The 20,637-nt window shown below is 43.8% G+C and overlaps 1 protein-coding gene and 1 long non-coding RNA gene across 2 annotated transcripts; both read right to left on the bottom strand.

Moving 5' to 3' along the window:
* Positions 1 to 535: 535 nt before the first annotated feature.
* Positions 536 to 3,234, bottom strand: LOC127771763 (uncharacterized). Its single transcript, XR_008017201.1, has 3 exons — positions 3,058 to 3,234; positions 2,858 to 2,959; positions 536 to 2,766 (listed from the first exon to the last, which is right to left on the bottom strand). It is a non-coding gene; the product is annotated as an uncharacterized LOC127771763 (long non-coding RNA).
* Positions 3,235 to 15,613: 12,379 nt separating this feature from the next.
* On the bottom strand, positions 15,614 to 19,965 carry LOC127769747 (uncharacterized). Its single transcript, XM_052295374.1, has 4 exons — positions 19,676 to 19,965; positions 16,988 to 19,570; positions 16,814 to 16,901; positions 15,614 to 16,724 (listed from the first exon to the last, which is right to left on the bottom strand). Exons 2-4 carry the CDS (start codon positions 18,667 to 18,669, stop codon positions 16,224 to 16,226), a joined length of 2,271 nt encoding a protein of 756 aa, XP_052151334.1. The 5' UTR covers positions 18,670 to 19,570; positions 19,676 to 19,965; the 3' UTR covers positions 15,614 to 16,223.
* Between the last annotated feature and the right edge of the window lie 672 nt (positions 19,966 to 20,637).

Raw genomic sequence — 20,637 nt, 5'->3', positions numbered from 1 at the left:
CAACTTTCCTACACACAAACTTCCAACTTATCCGTCCAGTGGTGAAGCTAGAGCAAAATGGAGGGGGTTCGAGATTTTGCCACAAGTATATCAATATATATAACTTCAAGCTACATTTTCGATAGAACCATTGATTAATATTTTTTTACATCAACAGTAGAGACAGACATGCATCAATAAAATAAAAAAAGTGACAAACATTGTTTTTCAAAATTAAGAAATCCACTAATAACATTGATAATTGAGAATTGGTTACTAACCCATGAGCAAAAGATGATCTGCATATGCAAACATAAGCAAACACCGTTCTATTTCATTATCTCAACATCCTCGACGATGATTTGATAACCTAAAACAAGTTAACATCAAAATCAGTTCTCATTTTTCAAATAAAAAGTAGAATCCAGCGCACTTAGATACAATCATTACCTATCATCATCAAATCTGTGTCCTTGCATTTTCATGAAGCGACGAACAACGGCCTCATTGGTGACTTTCTTCATTTCTTCTTTCTCCACATAACAAATAAGGCTATCACTTAAGTACTCATCACCAATTTTATTGCGCAAATATGTTTTCACATTCTTCATAGCTGAAAAGCACCTCTCAACTGTGGCAGTAGCGACGGGCAATACAAGTACAAGTTTTAAAAGTTGATAAACCAATGGATAACAAAGATGTTTTCTTGTCTCCTCCATTATTTAAGAAAGCTCGGCAATAGTTTGTATGTTGAAGAATCTACCATCATCCCTCACATCAGCGATGTAGATACCAAGTTGGTGGCTAAGGTCCCTCAAATTTCCAGAATTAAAATCACTAGGATACAATTTTGCTAAACTCATGAAATTCTCTATATTGAAATCATGAAATGAGTCTCTTGGACTAAAAGCCGATGAGCAAATAAGCAATTGAGAGCTTGTCTCACTGAAGCGATTGTCAAGCTCTTGAAGTATCCAATCAATAACATCATTAAAACAATCCACTTGATAGTAATGCTTGTTTGTAATTCCAGATTTGTGCCTACGCTTCTTGGGATCAATATATGTATCTTCCATTTCTAATTTGACAATATCATACTTGTCACAAAAGTCAGAGACTTCATCTAGAACTTTCTCCCACTTTTCTCTTCTAAGCTCATCCAAATTGAGCCTAGTTGACTTTACACATTTCATAGCATTCACTATGTCTTGATCCTTCCGTTGCAATGCTAGTGACAAGCTGTTTGTGATTGTTAATATAGTCAACATGAGGTGCAAATAGAAGACAAAATCAAAATATTGGAAGTACTCCCAAAGATTCGATGCTTGATCTCTAATTTTCTAATCATTTTTGTCTTTTTCCACAATTTCTAGCAGTTTGACTATTGTAGCAAACATGCCAACTAAACTTTTGAGAGTTTTATAGTGCGAACTCCATCGAGTATCCCCAGGTCTCTGAAGACATTGCTCTTGATTCAACCCGGTTCCAGTTTAAAGTTGCCCACAACCCAATGCCTTACTCATTTCTTTAACATTAATATCTCTAATCAAATCCCTTCTCTTAGATGATCCACCCACCACATTCAGTAAGATGGAAATCTTAGTAAAAAAATCACTAACGCCTTTATGTTTTCTCACAATAGCCACAGGAACCAATTGGAGTTGGTGATCAAAACAGTGAACATAATAAGCTGAACTATTTTCCCTCATGATCAATGATTGCAAACCATTGAACTCACTTCGCATATTGCTAGCACCGTCATATCCTTGCCCTCTAACTTGCTTTAGAGTTAGCTTCAGTTCTGCAAATAGAGCATCAATAGAAGACTTGAGATAGGCAGAAGTTGTTTCAGTCACATGGACAAGACCAACAAATCTCTCTCACACAATTTCATATTTTTCAGCATATCTCAAGACCACTACCATTTGTTCTTTGCAAGAAACATCTCTTGATTCATCAACTAGCAAGCAAAAAACATCATGCCCAATTTCTTCTAGAATAGCATGTAGCACTTCCTTTGCAAAACATTTCACAATATCCCTCTGTATTTCAGGAGCAACCAAAAGACTGTTATCTGATTTTTTTTTTGTACCTATTGCCTTTCTTAAGGATGGATTTTGCTCCGCTGTGTAATCACGAAATTCCCTGAAGTTGCCTCTGTTGTTGGACTCCTTTGACTCATCGTGACCTCGGAAAGGCAATCCTAGCTTTACTAGCATCCTAGCAACATCAATGGATCCATTCAACCGAGTAAGATAGTCCCTCTTACCAGTTTCTCTCACACTATGAAAAGCTACATCAATGTGCTGTCTTTTTTTAATAAATCATCACACTTCTTCATTGCTTGATAGTGTGAACCACCGACATCACCTACATGCAATTTCAACCTTTCTTTTCTATGAAAACCATTCCAACCATTTTTAACAAATGCTTCATATCCAACATCCTTCTTTTCTCTAAACAAGAAACAGAAAAAACAATATGCTCGATTTTTGGACTCACTATATTCAAGCCAACTTCCAAACTCATCAAACCATTCCGGAACAAACCTTCTTGAACTTGTCATAGGAAAAGCAAATGTGCGAGGTTGACAAGGGCCATTCTCCAAGTATTTCCTTCTCACCCTCTCTCTGAGATTAGGATGGTACTCATCAATTTGTTTTCTTAATCCTGGATCATATTTAATCTCATCTTCCCAGTTTATATCATCCAAACATGAATTACATGCATTGTTAGCACTATTCGGCTCTGGCACTTTCCTTTTGTAAAATCGTTCCATCAATTAACCTATCATTAGATGATTCAGGAGGATGTAAATATATACTGATTTTATCATTCATTCAAGTACAGAAGTAGAATGAAAATTGATATGACTTACATCCAAATAGCACCTTCAACTCAATTCTCAAATTTTCCCCCAATCTGCAATTTTATTCCAATTATGAAGGATTCCAAATTGAACCCTACTGGCCTCCTAATTCTACAATGTAAAAAAAACAACCAATAAAAATTTTAGGCCTTTTGTATCTAATAAATCAAATTCATTAAAAAAGAAATAGATGAAGCATGCTTTCATACCTTGTCTCTACTAACGCACAATGTGGCTGATTGCAGAGCAGCGGCATGGAAGCCAAACAGACGTGAGGCGGAGTCGTCAAGATTGGCGGCGACGGGACGCGGCATACGAGAAGTCGAGAAGAGAAAAGATTGATCTGGATTCGACTCTCCTCATGGGCTTACAACGTTAATAACTGTTGTTTGGGCTGTGGGTGCACTATATTGGGCCGAGGGGGGTGCATATAGGGCCGAGATATGGGGGTAATAACTAAAATTTTTTTTTAAGAGGGGTTTATCTGCACCTACGGGTCTCTATTGGGCTTCGCCCCCGTTATCTGTCACATCGTTTCAATTTTAATCAAACTTTTTTAATTTTAGTGTGAACTAAGCACAGCCTTAAGTCACGTAAAAAAAACCTACAGAGAGACACGTGAGTGTGCGTGGGAGCACGTGGAATACGCATGCAGCCTTGAGGCAGCGCATGCCAGCACAAGGCAAGCATATAGCTGTGCACGCATGCTCACACGCTAGCTTGCTCACAAGTCACAACTGGGCACGCTTGCTCACAGCAGCGATCACAAAAAAAAAGGACGAACCAAAAACACAAACTACGAATCAGAAAACAACATGTGTAGATGGAACCGGCTGAGCAGAAAACAATACAAACAAACGAAAGAAATCACTGGCACGTACGCGGAGAGCGTCCATGAGGCATAATCACCGGATACGTCGCCTGAATTAAGAAACCAACCGGTCACCCAACAAAAATAAAATCTCAGAGATAATCAGCAGAACACGTGGCAAGCAGCAGAATGGTCAGAAAAAAAATTCAAAAAACTGGAAAAATCAGAACCTGATTGGTGACTACTAGGTAAGTATATCGTTCCAGTTACCAGATCTGAGCCATTTGATTTGGATCCAATGGAGCTAAGTATTACAGGTAGTTCTTTCACCATCTAGATTCATATTACAAACCCTTTTGTTTTACAACCATACTAAAAAAATGTTTTACATGATTAAATATTCAATTATACTCCATCACTAATAAAATGTTAAAAAATATATGTTGTTTCAGTTTTCTCCAAAGTTAAAAATTCTCAAATTTGACGAAATTTACAGGAAGTGCACCAATATCTACAACATCAAATCAAATTAGTTTCATTAACATCATTGAAGGAAAAAAATGTTTCGATAGTTTATTTATTTGGCATTATAGATGTTAATTATTTTTTATAAAGTTAGTCAAAGTAGGGGGACTTTGAATTAGGATAAAACTGAAACACAATGGTGTGACAACGTCGACAAGGTAAGCGTCAAGTTCAGGTGACAAGTGGCTTGAGTCATTTGTTCCATTTTGCATTTTTTTCTACTCTCTCCGTTTCACAATGTAAGTCATTCTATCATTTCTCATATTTATATTGATGCTAATAAATCTAGATATGAATCTAGACATGATTCATTAGCATCAATATGAATATAGAAAATGTTAGAATGATTTATATTGTGAAATGGAGGAAGTAGTATTTTATAACATTCTATATCCGATCATGACAATGGATTTTAATGCTTCTAGACCCGTGAACGAGATAACTAATGGAGTAACAATACTAGTTGGAACCGCCACAAGTATGGTTCGTAATAGGGGTAGTATCACCGAACGTCCTTGTTATGAATCACCGCTAGTATACTGTTAGTAATGATTCTGTGGTGGTTTGTGCCTATAACCAACAATGATATTCTTTATATTACATTATTAAGTTTTCTAATAAGTAATCGTGCAATTAGGAATTAAATAATTAAATAAAATAAGCAACAATTAAAAAGGTTGATAACAAGGTACGATTAAGTGCAAGAACTTACAAATTGAATTGAATATTCCAGTATAACAACTTGGCTAGCTAGTTGCATCCTAGTCCAAAAAGTTACCACATAAGAAAGTTTGGCATGACTACCTCCGAAAAATATTTGAAAATATACTTTATTTTTAGCGTTTTTACAGTTATATACATGCTTTTGAAAAATTTGCAAAAATATATGTGTCGTGCTGTTTGGCGCAAAGTGAATGTGTGGGACCATTAGCACATACAATCCCGCATTATGGACGAATCGTACCGCATCGTTCCCACGGCTTGGCCGTGCAGCACCGTGTGATATCGCATCGCCATCTCAGGGAATTGTGCGGCGCCGCACAACCAGCCTGTGGTCGTCGGTCCCACGTTTTTGCATCGCGCCAAACACTCAGTTCCGCGTTTTTGCTTTTCACCCTCACGATACGGGTATATTTTTGTATTTCTTTTGAAATCATGTATATAATTAGAAAAAGTTAGAAATAATGTATATTTTCAAAAAAAAAAATCGACAACCTCCCGCCTAGCTGGTGTGGAACTCTCGGCTAGCTAGGTGGACGGCTGATGTATCAAAATTTAATGGGTGGCAACATTTTAGACTACAAATGCACTCACCTATGTACCAATATGTGTTGAATTTTCAGGTTTCAGCCAAGTTCTTGGATCACTGTCCCAATTACTCTAATTAATTAATGCTAAAAATTGTACACTGTATGGAAACCCAATAATAAATATTCATATGGTCTCAGGGGTGGATCTACAGTATAATGACCGGTGTCAGACGACACCGAGGACTTTTGGCAAAACCTATAGCGAAACTATTTATCCATATATTATAACACTATGATCTAAGTATAATTAGCATACTATGACACTAATAGACACGTTATGACACCAACAAATCAATCTGGATCCGCCACAGTTGGTCTAATTAATTAATCCTAACTGATTTGTTGTTTGGGGAGTCTTATTTTTATTTTTTATGAAACAGTTTTTAAATTAACAGTTAGCATATATAAAGTTATACTTTGAAGCCTCGATTTTGGTTTTCAAAATTTAATGATTGTAAAATTTTCACGATTTTGGTTCTCAAAATTTAATGATTGTAAAATTTTCAAGGGAGGGAACCATGGACGGCTGGAACTGCGAATTTTGAGCTCAAGATTAACTAACTGGTGGGCCAACGACGTGTTGGTCAGTTAGGATTACCGGGTGTTACACGATATACAACACGGCAATCATAACGTGCCGTTACACCTTTCGCTATATTCCCGTTCCCGCCCCTGCTGAACCGTTCCCGCCTCCCACCAAATATTGTTCACGCCAACGAAATCAGTTTTTTGGACGGATGGCGCCTGAAATTCCGTAGCTTGATGGCAGAACACTCCGTAATCCTTTTATAATTGCGTAGTGTCCTACTGTGACAAATGAACGCCCGGTAACGTTTTCAGTTACCTGGTGTTCCTTTCATACACTACGTAACTTACCCAGTGCTAATTAAAACACCCAGTAAAGTTTTGGTGCACCCGGGAGAGACTCCCATCCTGGTAGTGAGGTCGTGGATGTACCCCTTGCAAGCTCCGCATCTACGGCGGCTTATGCTACGACCGTCATTTTGACATCGTATGCAGACGGATGCCTTCTAAGCTGCTAGGAAAAGGTAAGTGTTCTCGTCGTCGGATGAGTGGTTAGTGCGGCAAGCTGATCGGAGGCGCGTTGTTGAACTATCACGGAGACGGAGACGACGATGTGATGGAGATATCAGAAATAATGACGGAGTGCCATATCTATTATATACTAAAAGTCCATTAACCTTTCTAAAATCGCTCTCAAGCTGACATGTGGCATCCTAAAAGCGCTCTCAAGCTGCCACGTGGTGCGAGGAGAGGAGATGAGGACCCACAAAAAACGAAATCCTCTCCCACAACGTCCGCATATACGCATGCATGTGGATGCTTTCCTTCCATGCTTAGCGGCAGGATTACCAAGTAATCAGGGTTTTACATTAATAAGGTTTTTTTTTCTGTTATTTGGATCAGTATGTAGGAGTCCATGTTGGGCTTTAGTCCGTTCAGCTGGCTAGGCCTTTGTGCCACCTATATATGCCATGTTCCTTGTATTAGGAGATTGGTTTTTAGTTTTCCTTTGTGTTGTGCCGCCGCCACCGCCTAGGTCAGGAAGGATATGGCAATTCCATACGTTTTGCCACCATCGTTGCTGCGTTGGTTAATTTGGTTCTAGGCATGTTCTGATTTCTGACGAAGTCTTCTTGCTCTGATCGGCTATCATTCTTGCTGCATGGGTGGAGTTTATGTACAGGTTTCGCTAGTTTATTCATTATAAACTGAATCATCTATCTATCTGTTTAAATTTGATGCTACTGGACCTATTCAATTCAATTTATCTGGAGTAAACGATCTTATGTGTGCGACCCTATATACTTTGCTGGACGAGATCTATATCTTAATATTGATGCTGCTCTTGATTCAACTAGAGATTAGGGTGTATATATATATATTCTCGCTGCATTAGAAAGGACACATTTATCCCATACCAAGTTGTACACTCAACATAGTTATGTTTACATCCCAATTTTAAGAGATCAAAAGCATTTCAAGAACAATTGATAGAACGTAGACCTCCAATATAACCAAAGAAACAGAAAGGATGGCTGGAGTTCAGACAAAATTTGGGCTAAATTTAAACAAATTTTGTTGAATCCAAAGCCCAATATAAATTGAAGAAATCATCTGAATTTTTTTTTGCTTAAAGTTCAATAACTATTCTTAAGAACACGAATTTCTTAAAGTTTAGAACTCTAAAACGAAGATTTGATATGTATTAAAAATGACAGTTCATAGGAACCAACTTTATTTTTGCGACATAATACTTTCCTATAATTAAAGATTTCATGTTTGTAAGTAATTTTAGTTTAGAATTTATGTGTTGCAAGGATAATTAGCATTCAAAATATTCACAAACAAAATATTGACAAAAAAACAGGTTGCCAATAGAATCAGGAACAATCACGCATATACAAACATTATATTCACATGTGTAGAGTAATATTTCAAGCACATTAAATTAGATACCCGCGCATATGCGCGGGCTTCCTTTCTAGTTGTTCTAATTTTAGAAAAACTGTAGCGGCATCCATCCGATTTCATGAATAGTAATATTATTTTTGCAATGCGTTGTATTTGCAGTGGCATTGATCCAATTAATTTTTTTATTACCTATCATTGATTAATTAATTAATTAATTACCTATATTGATTAATTAATTAATTAACATACTTTTTTAAGAAAACAACGAATTAATTAACTGAGCCGACCCTATCCAATCCACCCGGCTGTTTTGCTCCGGCTCCAATGTCAAGCGAGCCGAATTAAAAAAAGAAAAAAAAGAACAAAAAAGAACAGACGCTGATCCTATATCCATCCGCCCTCTCGCTCTCTGGTCCGCCTCGACCGCGCGGGCGCCTCGATTCTTCCGCCTCATCTTATCTCCCCTCCTCCGTTTGCATTTCCACCCCCTCACCCTCCTTTTCACACTCGCCAGCGTCACCCTCCATCCTCAGCTCCTCCCCTCCCCCACAAAACTCTCACTCTCCCCACCTCTCCTTCGATCTGCCCCGTCTCGCCTCCCTCGCCGGCAGTGGCTCCCTCCATCCCATCTCGCCTCCCTCGCCCCCTCCTCCTCTCCCTCTCGCCTCCCTCCCATGGTGGATACGGCTGCGGTGGTGGCGGGTTGGCGGCAGCCGCCAGCGGATCCGGCAGTGGTGGCGGCGGGTAGATCGGGCGGCGGATCCCTCCCGCGCCAGATCCGGCGGCGGCGGCTCCCTCCGCCCCTCTTGTCTCCCTCCTGTGGCAGATCCAGCAGCGTCAGCCACAGCCGCGAGTAGATCCAGCGGCGGCGGCCGCGGGTGGATTGGGCGACGGTGGCAGCTGCTGAGGGCAGATCCGGTGGCAGTCCGCGGCACGGGTGGATCTGGCGGCGCCAGTGGCAGCCGCGGGCGGATCTAGCGGCAGCGGCTCCCTCCACCCCATCCCGCCTTCCTCCTGTGGCTGATCCAGTGGCGGTGGCGGCGTCGGCGTCGTCCGCGTGTGGATCTGTTAACTATGGCAGCAACCGTGGGCGGATCCAGCAACGGCGGCTCCCTCCTCCGCCTCTCTTCTCTCTGGTGGCGGTGGTAGCGTCGGCGGTGGCTACGGATGGATGGCGGTGGCCGCGGATGGATGGCGGTGGCGACGGCCGAGGGCGGATCCGGCGGCAGGCGAGTGAAGTTTTGTGATGTAATATATTGTTATTTTTCTTGGATGTTTATTTTGTGATCTTGTGATTGTGGTTGATTTTTTGGGGACAGTGATTTGTTGTGCCGATTTTGGGAAGATTCCATGTATCCGATTATGAGAGTGATTGGGATTCGGGGGTAGGGGCTGCGAAGGCGGACCGCTGACGGATGAAGGCCGCCTTCGTTCGTCTTGTGACGAACGGAAAAATACGAATCTTTTAATTAGTTAAGATAACAGTAGAGAAGAGATATAGATTAAAACCAAAATATAAAATTAAAACCGACTCAAATACGGATGACGAACCGCAAAAACATCTTCAATTTTTATAACCGACCCAAACACGGATGACGGTCCGCGGAAACATCTTCAGTTTTTATAATAGTAACATAAAATTAAAATCGACTCAAACACGGATGACGAACCGCGGAAACATCTTCAATTTTTATAACCGACTCAAACACGGATGACGGACCGTGGAAACATCTTCAATTTTTACAATAGTAGAGATTGAGTTCAACATGCTCAAGGGTGAATGTTTAACTTGCCTTTCTTTTTCAAACAATCTCCCGAACTCTTTTCCTCACGATAGCGATCTTCCGAAATAGCGGAATCTACAACATGGCACACAAAACGAGGAAAAACACCAAAAAAAATCAAATAAACAGTACATAAAAAGTAAAAAAACATCTAGGGCTCAATTTTAGATTAATTTTGTAGGTTGAACGGCTCAATTTGGAGTTTGTATGAATTAGTTATGAATTTTAAAAGTATTGAGCCATTTAAATCAATTTCTGGAATTAAAATCGATTTTCTAAAGGGAAAAGGAAAGTGCTGACGTCATGAAAGGGGCGACCAGTGCTCACACGGGGGCCCCACATGTCAGCGGGTCAATGGGAGGGCGGTTTGTCATGGCGGAGCGTCTGATACTAAAAAGGTCTAATACTGCAATTATCCCATCAACTGAGCTAGTGGTAATTAAGCATGGCTAAGCATATAGTTCTAAATGGGTCACATAAGTAACACGAGCTAGTCGATTTATTACCCAAGGTTGACAAAGGGCCGATATCAAGTAAACATGGCACAAGCGAGTAGATAGGTAATACCCGGATCCCATGTAATTAGCAAAACAATGCATGTTTATTTGTAAACGATAAAACATTTGTAAATTAGGATCAAAATGTTCAAGGGGATTGTGTGACTTGCCTTGCTTCTTCACTTGTATCTTCTGAACTCTTATCCTTGCGACCGCGGACTTCCGAAACAACGGATTCTACACGCTGGCACGCAAGACGAGAAAAAACTCTAATAAACAACAAGAAAACAGTACATAAAAAGTAAACAAACATATAGAGCTCAATTTTAGATGAATTTTGCAAGTTAAATGGCTCAATTTGGAGTTTGTATGAATTAGATATGAATTTTAGAAGTTTTGAGCCATTTAAATGAATTTCTATAATTAATATCGATTTATTGCGCAATTTAAACGAATTATGACGTCGTCGAGGGGAGTTGGTGGCGCCGGCAAGTGGGCTCCACCTGTCGGTGGCTCAAAGGGCGGGCGCACGGTGGACCGAGTCCATGCGCGCGCTGCCCGCGGGCACACCACGTGGCAGCCACGTGACGGCCACGGCGAACAACGGGCTGTGGTGGCAAAGGCGTGGCGCCGAGGTGGCGCTGATGCGGGACTACACTAGGGCGGCCACATGGACGGCCTGGATTCATCCACGTGCATGAGCGGGCGGCCCGGGGCACGGGCGTGACTCAAGCCGACTCGGCCGAGCCATGGCGCGGCGGCGGCACGCGACCGGACGACCGCCGGCGATGGCGGCGTGACGCGGCAGCGAACACGGGAAGTGGCAGAGGGGGAAAAAGGAGGGGTAGGGAGTCCTCACTGAGCGCCAAAAGGGCGAGGGACGATGGGCGGCGGTGGCGCCCTTGCAGGTTGGCGGTGACAGCGACGGTCCGGTGGCAGCCGGCAAACGTGGAGCTGCGGACACGGATGGCCACAACCTGGGGATGGCGGCGATGAGGTTAGGAGAACACGAGGTGGCAGAGAACAGCGGGGAAGGGCGGCCAGAGGAGGAAGAAGAGAGAGTGAGCTCACCTTGCGCGGGGAGAATGGAGTCTCGGTAGCGATTGGCGAGGGTGGGGGGGCGGCCGGGCATCATCACGGCCCTGCGAAGCTGGAGGTGGAGATGTGCTGGCCAGACGCGGCGTCCATTGCCGGCAGCGAGCGGCTCGGAGTGACAAAGGCGAAGGTTGCTCGGTTTTGCGGTGGAGGCAAGGTTTCGGTGGTGGAAGGGGGAAATGGGGTGGAGGCCGGGCTTGGCCTCGAGACGACGAGGCCGATGGAGGTGGTCGCGTGGCACGGTGATGGCTAGGACGACGGCGAGGTACGGCTGGAGGCAGCAAATGGCAGTGATAGCTCAGGTGCACGGTGGAAGAGGAGTTCCGGCGGTGGTTTGTGGAAACGGAGTGGTGGCCGGTGTACGACGCGAAGCGGCGAAGCTGATGGTGGTGGCAGCTCGGTGCAGAGACGGCTAGGGCGGTGGTGGTGGCCGGCTGGACAGCGCCGGCGAGCGGTGGAGCTCGAGCACGCGTGGGGAGCACGGGAGAGGGCGCGAGGAGCTCAGGAGGAAGGGGAAAACGGAAGAGGAGAGCACGGGGAGGCTTTTTATAGCGCGAGGGAGCAACGGGGAGGCCAAGTAGTGGCGAATTTGGAGCGGCAACGGCCGGTGGCGTGGAGCTCAACGTGGGCAGAGTGGGGGCTCGATTTGGTGCCAAAAATTGGGGAAAAGTGGGGGATTTGGTGGAGGAGGTGGAGGGGAACCGATCCCACGTGTTTGGGCGCGAGGGCGCGAGCGGGAGAGACCGGAATTGGGGGCGACGTGGGGGCAGCAAAGGCGCCGCATGGCGCAGTTGGGGGTGGCTGGAGGTAGGAGATGGCCCCGATATGTGGGGCCTACCTGTCGGCGGCTCGAGGAGAGGAGGGAGGAGGGGGAGGCGAGCTGGGCCGGCGGCCTAAGAAAGGAGAGGGGAGGAGGCGGAAGGGCCAGGAAGGGAAAGGGGAGGCTTGGGCTGAGCCCAAGATGGAGGGGAGGGGATTTTAAATTGTTTTCTTTTTATTTAAATTGATTAAATGAACTTTGTATTATTAAAATTATTTCTTGAGCTCCGAAAATTCACGGGAAATTTTAGAGAGTTCATTAGGGCGCAAAGAACATTACAAAATATTCTCGGCCATGATTTTTAAGTGAAAATTTTAATTCTCCCAATATTTCACTTGATTAAATTGCTTTAACTTTTATTTAATTTCTAGAAAATGATTTATTTAATGATTTTTAATCCCAAACAAAAATCGGGGCGTTACACCTACCTCTACAGTTCCGTGGCATATTGCACCACTTAATGATATTCAATAATCTAAACATCGTGCTTACATTACTAAATATTACTAGAAGCAATCATACGAATGAACATTAAGCCAATACCATTGCATATCTCTGGTAAGCTAGCCATATAATGAATACGAGACAAGTATAAACCAAAGTTGGTACTCGTATAGTTATGCAAATAAAGTAAAGGACCACAACAATATAAAGAATAATATTTCATTATAGAATAAAGTCTTGTAGGAGGGATATAAATTATTAGAACCATACCTGAATTCTCCGGAAGACTTGAAGAACTAGGAAACTATTCAAATTCTAACTTCACTAGCACTAGAACAAAGTAAATAAACTATGGAGAGCTTCTTCTCGATTCCTTCTTGGTGTGTGTTGGAGGAGAGGATGAGAGGGCTACTTATAGGCCAAGTGATGTCTTAGGAATGTGGAGATGCTAAGCATCAAAAGAGTATCTTCACTCTTGAGCTGCCAAGTGTCCTCTACGGTGGTTTATTCCAATAGAAACGGTTGCAACCGCCTTGGATAGTCGGTAACTACCGACATGTGAAATTTGAGGGTCAGATTGGCCAGGCCTGGGTTGGCCGACCCAACCCCTGGCTAGCCCCACTGGCCCAATCCTTCATCTTGGGTTCTGCTTGGTGGGTACTTGGTCCAGTGGTGTGTCGGTTGGGCCCATTTGCAGTGCTTCCATTAGGTTTGTGGGCCCTTCCATACGTTCATTTGCCACTTGTCTACCTTTGAAAGATTGAACGAGTGTTTTCTACCATTTCTCCTCCATTTATATGGTGATCTTCTGTAAGCAAATACAATGCCAAGTACGACAAAGTGGAAATAGGTTATTTCTAACTAAGTATGCATGCAAGCATTGCTAGTTCTCAATTAGTTTTGGAAGTATTGATGATCGAAATCTATTTATAATGACCATCAACACCCACACCACCTCCCACGTTGCGAGCTAAAGCTCTACTGCCCACCGCCGATCTCCGGCCAACCACCGTCATCGTTCTAGACCAGCCGCACTACGCCTAGGCCGCCTCCGGCTTCGCCTCATCGCTCCACACCTCAGCCGCCACTTCCCCGCCACCAGGAGCAACCAAAAAATTCATGTCCTCGTCACCCGGTGAGCCCCTCCGTGATCTCCATCTCCGGCAACCTCTTCCCGCCGCTTCGTGCCACTCCTCCCTCTCCTAAGCATTCTCTCATCTTTCCCAGGTTGTGCCGCTCCTCGGGCGCCCCTCTGCTGACGTCGCTCGCCACCGGAGCTCCGTCCACGGCATCAACCCATGAGGCGCCGCCACCAAATCCTCGCCACCGCCACCTTCCCAGCGCGCCTCTTTTCCGGGTGTGCCCAGTAAGCTCCCCCTCTCTCTCTCTCCCTCGCCTTGTCTGCTCCTTTCTGTTATTTCCTGTGCCTGTGGGCCTAGACATACAAAGGTAATTATGTCTTTCAAGGCCCCAGGAATCGGAGGACCACTTCTCTAAGTTCGATCTACCCAACAGTTAGCCATGGTGTGCATATACATATTACATTGGGATTGGTATTTATGATCCTAGAAATTAATCAAGTACATCTTTCTTTTGTTCTTTGTTTACTTTGTATACTTAGTTATACTGACAAGCATGCCTATATATCTCTCTAAAGAGATATCCTCATGTGTTATTTTCTGTCCTAAATAAGGAAAAAGTACGAATTACACCCCTTAACTATCGTGGTCGACCGAATTACCCTCCTAAACTCGAAAACCAGACATCACTCACCCTAAACTTTCGATACCGGATGAATTACCCCCCTCAACCCAATCCAGAGCGGTTTTATCTTACGTGGTGTACACGTGGCACTCCAGTCAGCATTTTCTTATTTTTTTAATGGTGGGGCCCACCTGTCATGTACTCTCTCACCTCCTCCTCTTCCCTCTCTCTTGGCGTTCTCGCCTTCTCAGCAAAGCAGCGCGCGGCGGCGGACGATGGGCGGCGCCGTGGGATGCGGAGGCGGCGGCGGCGTGGGATGCGGAGCCGGCGGCTGCGTCGCTTTCTCCTCTTCCCCTCTCTCTCTGTCTATCTCTCGGGCATCGTTGGGCGCGGGTGGCGGGTGCGGCTGGGCGAGCGACGATGGGCTGCGGGAGCGGCTGGGCGAGCGGAGGCAGCTGCGGGTTCCCCGGACGCCGCAGCAGCTTCAGGAGATCAGCGACGACGCACCGCGCATTCTTGGTGATCGGCGTAGAGAATGCCCTGCACCTGACGCCCGACGCGGCAAAGACGAAGCATGTCGCTGCAGAAGCAGGAGCAGGCATGGTTGCCATCGATCTCGCCGAACCATTCGGAGCTGTGTCGAGCAAAGCAAGTGATCGATAATAGATGGCTACCAAAAGGTAGAAAGCAGTTAAGCAGAAGATTGCTCAAATGCTGTTCACGGCTTGAGCATAACACACGGGCAGTAGGTATTAGTAGCTAGTCGTGTGTCCCTCGGCTCGGTCTTCGTTTTTTCTCGTTTGATCATAGCCATGATTTTTTAGGCGGTGGCGCGTGTTGGTATGCATGCCAGTTCAGTGAACCTCCCTCCATTGTATGCAGAAAAGACACGAGATAGAGGTTTCGTCTAGCAAGCAGCCACAAATGATACATGCGAAAACAGAATCGGCAGATCTCGAACGGTAGAACACACCAAACACGTAAATTTCTCACAATTTTTTCAGCTTCTAAATGAGTATACAAGCCGGCCATCTTATTGTACGTGTTTGCTTTGTTCTGAAATGTGTAGAAACTACTCCATCTTGCAGGGAACGCGCGGCGCGCTCGTCGGCGCGTGTGGTTCTACACGAACGCCGCCCTGACACGAGCTTACGTTGGCTAGCTCAAACGCTGGACTTGCCCAGCCGCGCCCGACAGCCGCGCCCGAGAGAGAGAGAGAGAGTGAGTGAGAGGGGAGGAGGAGAAAGCCACGCTGCCGCCGGCTCCGCGTCCCACGTCGCCGCCGCGCGCTGCTTTGCTGAGAAGGCAAGAACGCCGAGAGAGAGGGGGGGGGGGGAGGAGGAGGTGAAAGAGTATATATGACAGGTGGGCCCTACCATTAAAAAAAAGAAGAAAATGCTGACTGGAATACCACGTGTACGCCACGCAAGACAAAACCGTCCTGGATTGGGTTGAGGGGGTCCGGTATTGAAAGTTTAGGGTGAGCTATGTCTGGTTTTCGAGTTTAGGGGGATAATTCGGTCGACCGCGATAGTTCGGAAGTGTAATTCGTACTTTTTCCATAAATATGTGGTCTTTCAACAACACTTTTGCAAATATATGTGTTGAAATACATAGTTTCCACATACCACGGCTCACAAGATCACAAAAAAATATATTGTTTGAATACAACAAGAGCAACAGATAAAACAAGAAAAAAAAAACAACTACTCATCATCGCTGTCAACTTCAAGTAGAGCATCTCCATCTTCCTCGCTGCAGTACTCTTCCAATGTGTCATCGAAAACTTCATCTCCATCTTCACATTCACTTTGACATACAAGGGTTGGCCTTTCTTTCCTCAAACGAGAAATCTCAGAAGCATCTCAGTTGTTGGTTCATCAACTACTGTTCGGATAATACCCTCCTCTTGATCATCACAGCAATATTCCTCTTGATATGCAGGACCATTAAATGGTACAGAAGTTTTCACTGACATTGTATAGATGTCTATGGTCAAATGTTTGGACAACTTGCCAATTGTTACCGAATCTTGTATCTGGCAAATAAAACACCTTTCTAGCCTGAGTAGCTAGAATTAAAGAATCATCTTTGTACCATAGACTTCCCACATTGATGCTTTTATAGAACCCATCATCTTTCAGAGCATTCCTCCCATCCAGTTTATACCAATCACATTTGAACAACACAACTGACCTATCATCACCATTATAATCTATCTGGATGATCTCTTTTATGTTTCCATAAAACTCAATGAGCTCGGAGTTATGTGTGCCTAGTGACATTACTCCACTATTCTGAGTCTTCTTATTCTTATCACGGTCCAAAGTGTTAAACCGCACCCCATTAACTATACATGACTTGTATTTCTTGATTCTTAAATCAGGACCACATGCCAAGGAAAAGATGTCATCATCTACCATTTCCTCATCTGTATTCTTTCTCAGCATCTGGCATACCACATAGAACAATAAACATTATTAGAATTCATAGCACAATGTGTATGATAATTTGTAAAAGATGCTTAATGAAATCTAACCAGGTTCCTAAACCATGTCTGGAATCCTTGTTGAATTGTTTTTTCAATGTTAGACACCTCTTCCCTTTCTAATTCATCCCTGAACATTCTGTAAAAACAAAAAAGTGTCAAAAAAATGGCCCATATGAACAAGAGGAAGGGAGCATATAACACACTACATAACTGAAAACATACTTGATATATTCCTCAACTTGACTACAGTTGTTCAGCACATACCACACCATTTGATCTAATCCACCATCATCATATACTAATTCTGCTGCTGAAGTAAATCTCACTCCATGCCCGAACACATCTGCACCATAGGCTTCTTCATTAGAAAACCCAACATTTCTCGCTTCTCTATTAAATCTTGTTTCAACATCGTCCATGTACTTGGAGCAAAATGTTAGGCATTCATCTGCAATATATGCCTCTGCAATGGAACCTTCTGGTCTTGCCCTATTCCTCACATAACGCTTTAAAGTGTACAGCCGCCTTTCAATAGGGTACATCCACCCATACTGCACAGGACCTCGGAGCAGCGCCTCCTCAACCAAATGTACAGGAAGGTGCATCATCACATCAAAAAGAGCCGGGGGAAAATTTTTCTCAAGCTTGCACAATAATACAATAATTTCTTCATTCATTTGAACTAACACATCCTTGTTCAGAGTTTTGCTACACAATCGCTTAAAAAAGTTTCCCAACTCAGCTACTGCTTCATATATATCCTTGTCAACAAAGCCTCGTAAAGCAGCAGGTAAGATTGTTTGCAAAAGAATATGACAATCATGTGTTTTCAGGCCTTGTACCTTGCTTCCATCAGCATTAAGACATCTTGATATGTTCGAAGCGTAGCCATCTGGAAACTTGACCTCCCGTAAAAAATTACAAAAGGCAACCTTTTGTTCTTTAGACAAAGTGTATCTAGCTCGAGGCATCTCAGAAGTATCTCCTTCATCTCTGAACTGCAAGTTTTCTTTAATTCTTAAGTCACTCAGGTCAAGCCTAGCATTAACTGTGTCCTTTGTCTTCCCATGTATATCGAGAATAGTGCCAACCAAGCTCTCACATATGTTCTTCTCAATGTGCATGACATCAAGATTATGTCTAACCTTTAAATTTTTCCAGTACTCCAAATCCCACAGACAAACTCTCCTACTCCAAATTTTCACATTTGCAGTTTTGTCACTATCCAAGGCAGAACGCTTCCTTTTCCTGCTCTCCTTTTGCTTGATCCCAGGTTTGACATGTCTAACCTTCTCTAATTCTGCTAGTAGCTCAGCTTTTGTAAATTTACCTGGTGGATCATTGGTTCCATGAAGGCCACTGTATTCATTGTTCCTCCTCAAACGATGTCCCCTTGACAGGAAACGGTAGTGTCCAATATATGCAATTTTATTCCTTAGTGCATAAGACAGAGGATTTTTGTCACAGTGAATACAAGCAAAATAACCTTTTGTGGTACGCCCAGACAAAGTAGCCAGAGCTGGGTAATCATGAATGCACCATAACACTGCTGCACGAAGTTTGAACTCTTTGTCAATAATGGCATCATAAGTATGCACACCCTTCCAAAGCTCAATCAATTCTTCAACAAGAGGCTGTAGAAATAAATCAAAGTCTTTCCCAGGTGAACATGGACCTGGAATCAACAGAGCCATCATTAGATTGGATTGATCCATGCATGCCCAAGGTGGAAGGTTGTATGGCACAACAAATACAGGCCACATGCTGTACTTCGTGTTAAAATTGCCAAAGGGATTGAATCCATCAGTAGCTAGCCCAAGTCTGAGGTTTCTAGCTTCTTTAGCAAAATCTGGATATTCCCTGTCAAAATCTTGCCAAGCCTCACCATCAACTGGATGACTCATTTCCTTCTCACTAGGCTGCCTCTTTAACTTGTGCCATTGTGCTTGTTCTGAACCCTTCTTGGTTACAAATAGCCTCTGTAGCCTAGGCACCAATGGAAAATGCCGCAAAACTTTCTGCGGAATCTTCTTCCTCTGTGGGTCTTTCCATCTTGACAAACCACAAACTGGGCAATTATCAAGATCAGAATAATCCTTTCGAAACAAAATGCAGTTGTTGTAGCAAACATGGATCGATTCATATCCAAGTCCTAATTCCTTATATCATTTTCTTTGCTTCATCGTATGATGTTGGTAGTGTATTAAACTCTGGCAATGCTTCAGCTAGTATCTTCAAGATTGCAGAAAATGCAGTGTTGGTAATCCTATAAAATGACTTCATATGAAGTATCTTTACCACAAAGGAGAACTTTGAAAATTTGGCACACCCAGGATAAAGCTGACGCTTAGCCTCCTTCACCAGAAGTTTAAGAAAAGAGGTTTGACTGTTTCCATCATTGTTCCCATTTTCAGGTTCAGAGTCATGACTACCATGTCCTCTTGCAGTTTGAAGGTCACTAAGCAAACTATCTAACCGATCACCAACATTGTTGTCATTCTGAGCCATACCAATGGAACCCTCATCAGTGTCAAAAACAGAAACAGAAGCAGGGACTTCATTAACATGTACACTAATGTCCTCTCCATGATGTACCCACCGAGTATATGTACAGTCCATACCATTCATCAAAATGTGTTTCTTCACAGTGGGCTGATGCAGGTACTTCTGATTAAGGCATCTAGTACATGGGCATAGGATCTCATCATCCTCAGCATATTTTTCTTTAATGAAATCCATAAATTCATTGACACCATTGACATATTGAGTAGAAAATAGTGTGCTGTGCACCCAACTTCTATCCATCTGAACATGCATTGGGGAAACACACAATTTAATTAATAAACGTGCACAGTACAAGAAAATCAGAGAGAAGATGGTGAGGCAGCCGGCGGCGGGAAGGGAAGTCACCTTGCAGCAAGGAAGCAGGCTGCGAGGGACGGTGGAAAGCGATTGTTGCAGCTGCCTTCCTCTGTCAGTGGCCCGCCGCGCAACCCGCCGTCACCGTCGGCGTGGGCTGGGAACGCCCACGCGGCAACCCGCCGTCACCGTCGGCGTCAGCGTGGGCTGGGAACGCCCACGCTCCTGGCCGCGGCGTGTGATTCACCGTCGTTGGCCTTTGGACGACCTCTCGTCGCAAAGGCGTGGGGTCTGCTGTAGGAGCGACATGGCGAGGTGGATTGGGGCGGCGGCACGGTGAGGTGCGTGGGAGCAGAGCGGCGAGGTAAGGGATTCAGGAATTACATTGCTAGGGTTTTCATGATTACCAACCATGATGATATGATGAATAAATTGTAAATTCTAGCACAACATAGTGGCGTAGTGCAGTGGTAAAGCGCGCCACTTGTGACGTGGAGTTCTTAGGTTCGACTCTCAAGCGCTGCATTATTTTTTTGAATCAGACATTTATCAAAGAAATGGCTCATGGCCACGTCAGCATGCCACGCTGGCACCCAATATGGCAATGGCACATCATGACGAAACTAAAAACGTCACGGATTTGGTTCAGCTGCGCAATTGTGACGGGTTCTTGAATTTCGTCACAGAACCTAGGCCCAATTTTGGGCTTCAAGAGACCCATGTCTGGTTTAGGTAATCCGTGACAAAAAAAAATCTATCACTAAAAACTGTCACAGATCAACCAAATTCTTGTAGTGGATGGATAGGGGCCACATCCCAGTTGGTTTTTTCTTTTTTTTTTGCTGCTTGTATATATTATCCCACCCAAATCCACACTAATCATCCACAATAAAATTATCCACAAATCATGCACAACAAAATTATCCGCAATACATACACATCCACAATCCACAAATCAATCACAAAATCATCCCCAAATCAACAAAAAAAATCTCCAACAAAATATACAAATC

Source organism: Oryza glaberrima, chromosome 4, assembly GCF_000147395.1.
Source record: "Oryza glaberrima chromosome 4, OglaRS2, whole genome shotgun sequence".
Taxonomy (NCBI): domain Eukaryota; kingdom Viridiplantae; phylum Streptophyta; class Magnoliopsida; order Poales; family Poaceae; genus Oryza; species Oryza glaberrima.
This window is presented reverse-complemented; position numbering and strand designations above follow the sequence as displayed.

Bases quoted from the DNA above. Each gene is read 5' to 3' on its own strand.
- LOC127769747 (XM_052295374.1), bottom strand. From the start codon at position 18,669: ATGAGTCATCCAGTTGATGGTGAGGCTTGGCAAGATTTTGACAGGGAA. The intron at 16,902-16,987 runs GTATGTTTTCAG...TTGTTTTTACAG, and splicing joins CAAGTTGAGGAATATATCAA to AATGTTCAGGGATGAATTAG. The intron at 16,725-16,813 runs GTTAGATTTCAT...GTGGTATGCCAG, and splicing joins AGACATGGTTTAGGAACCTG to ATGCTGAGAAAGAATACAGA.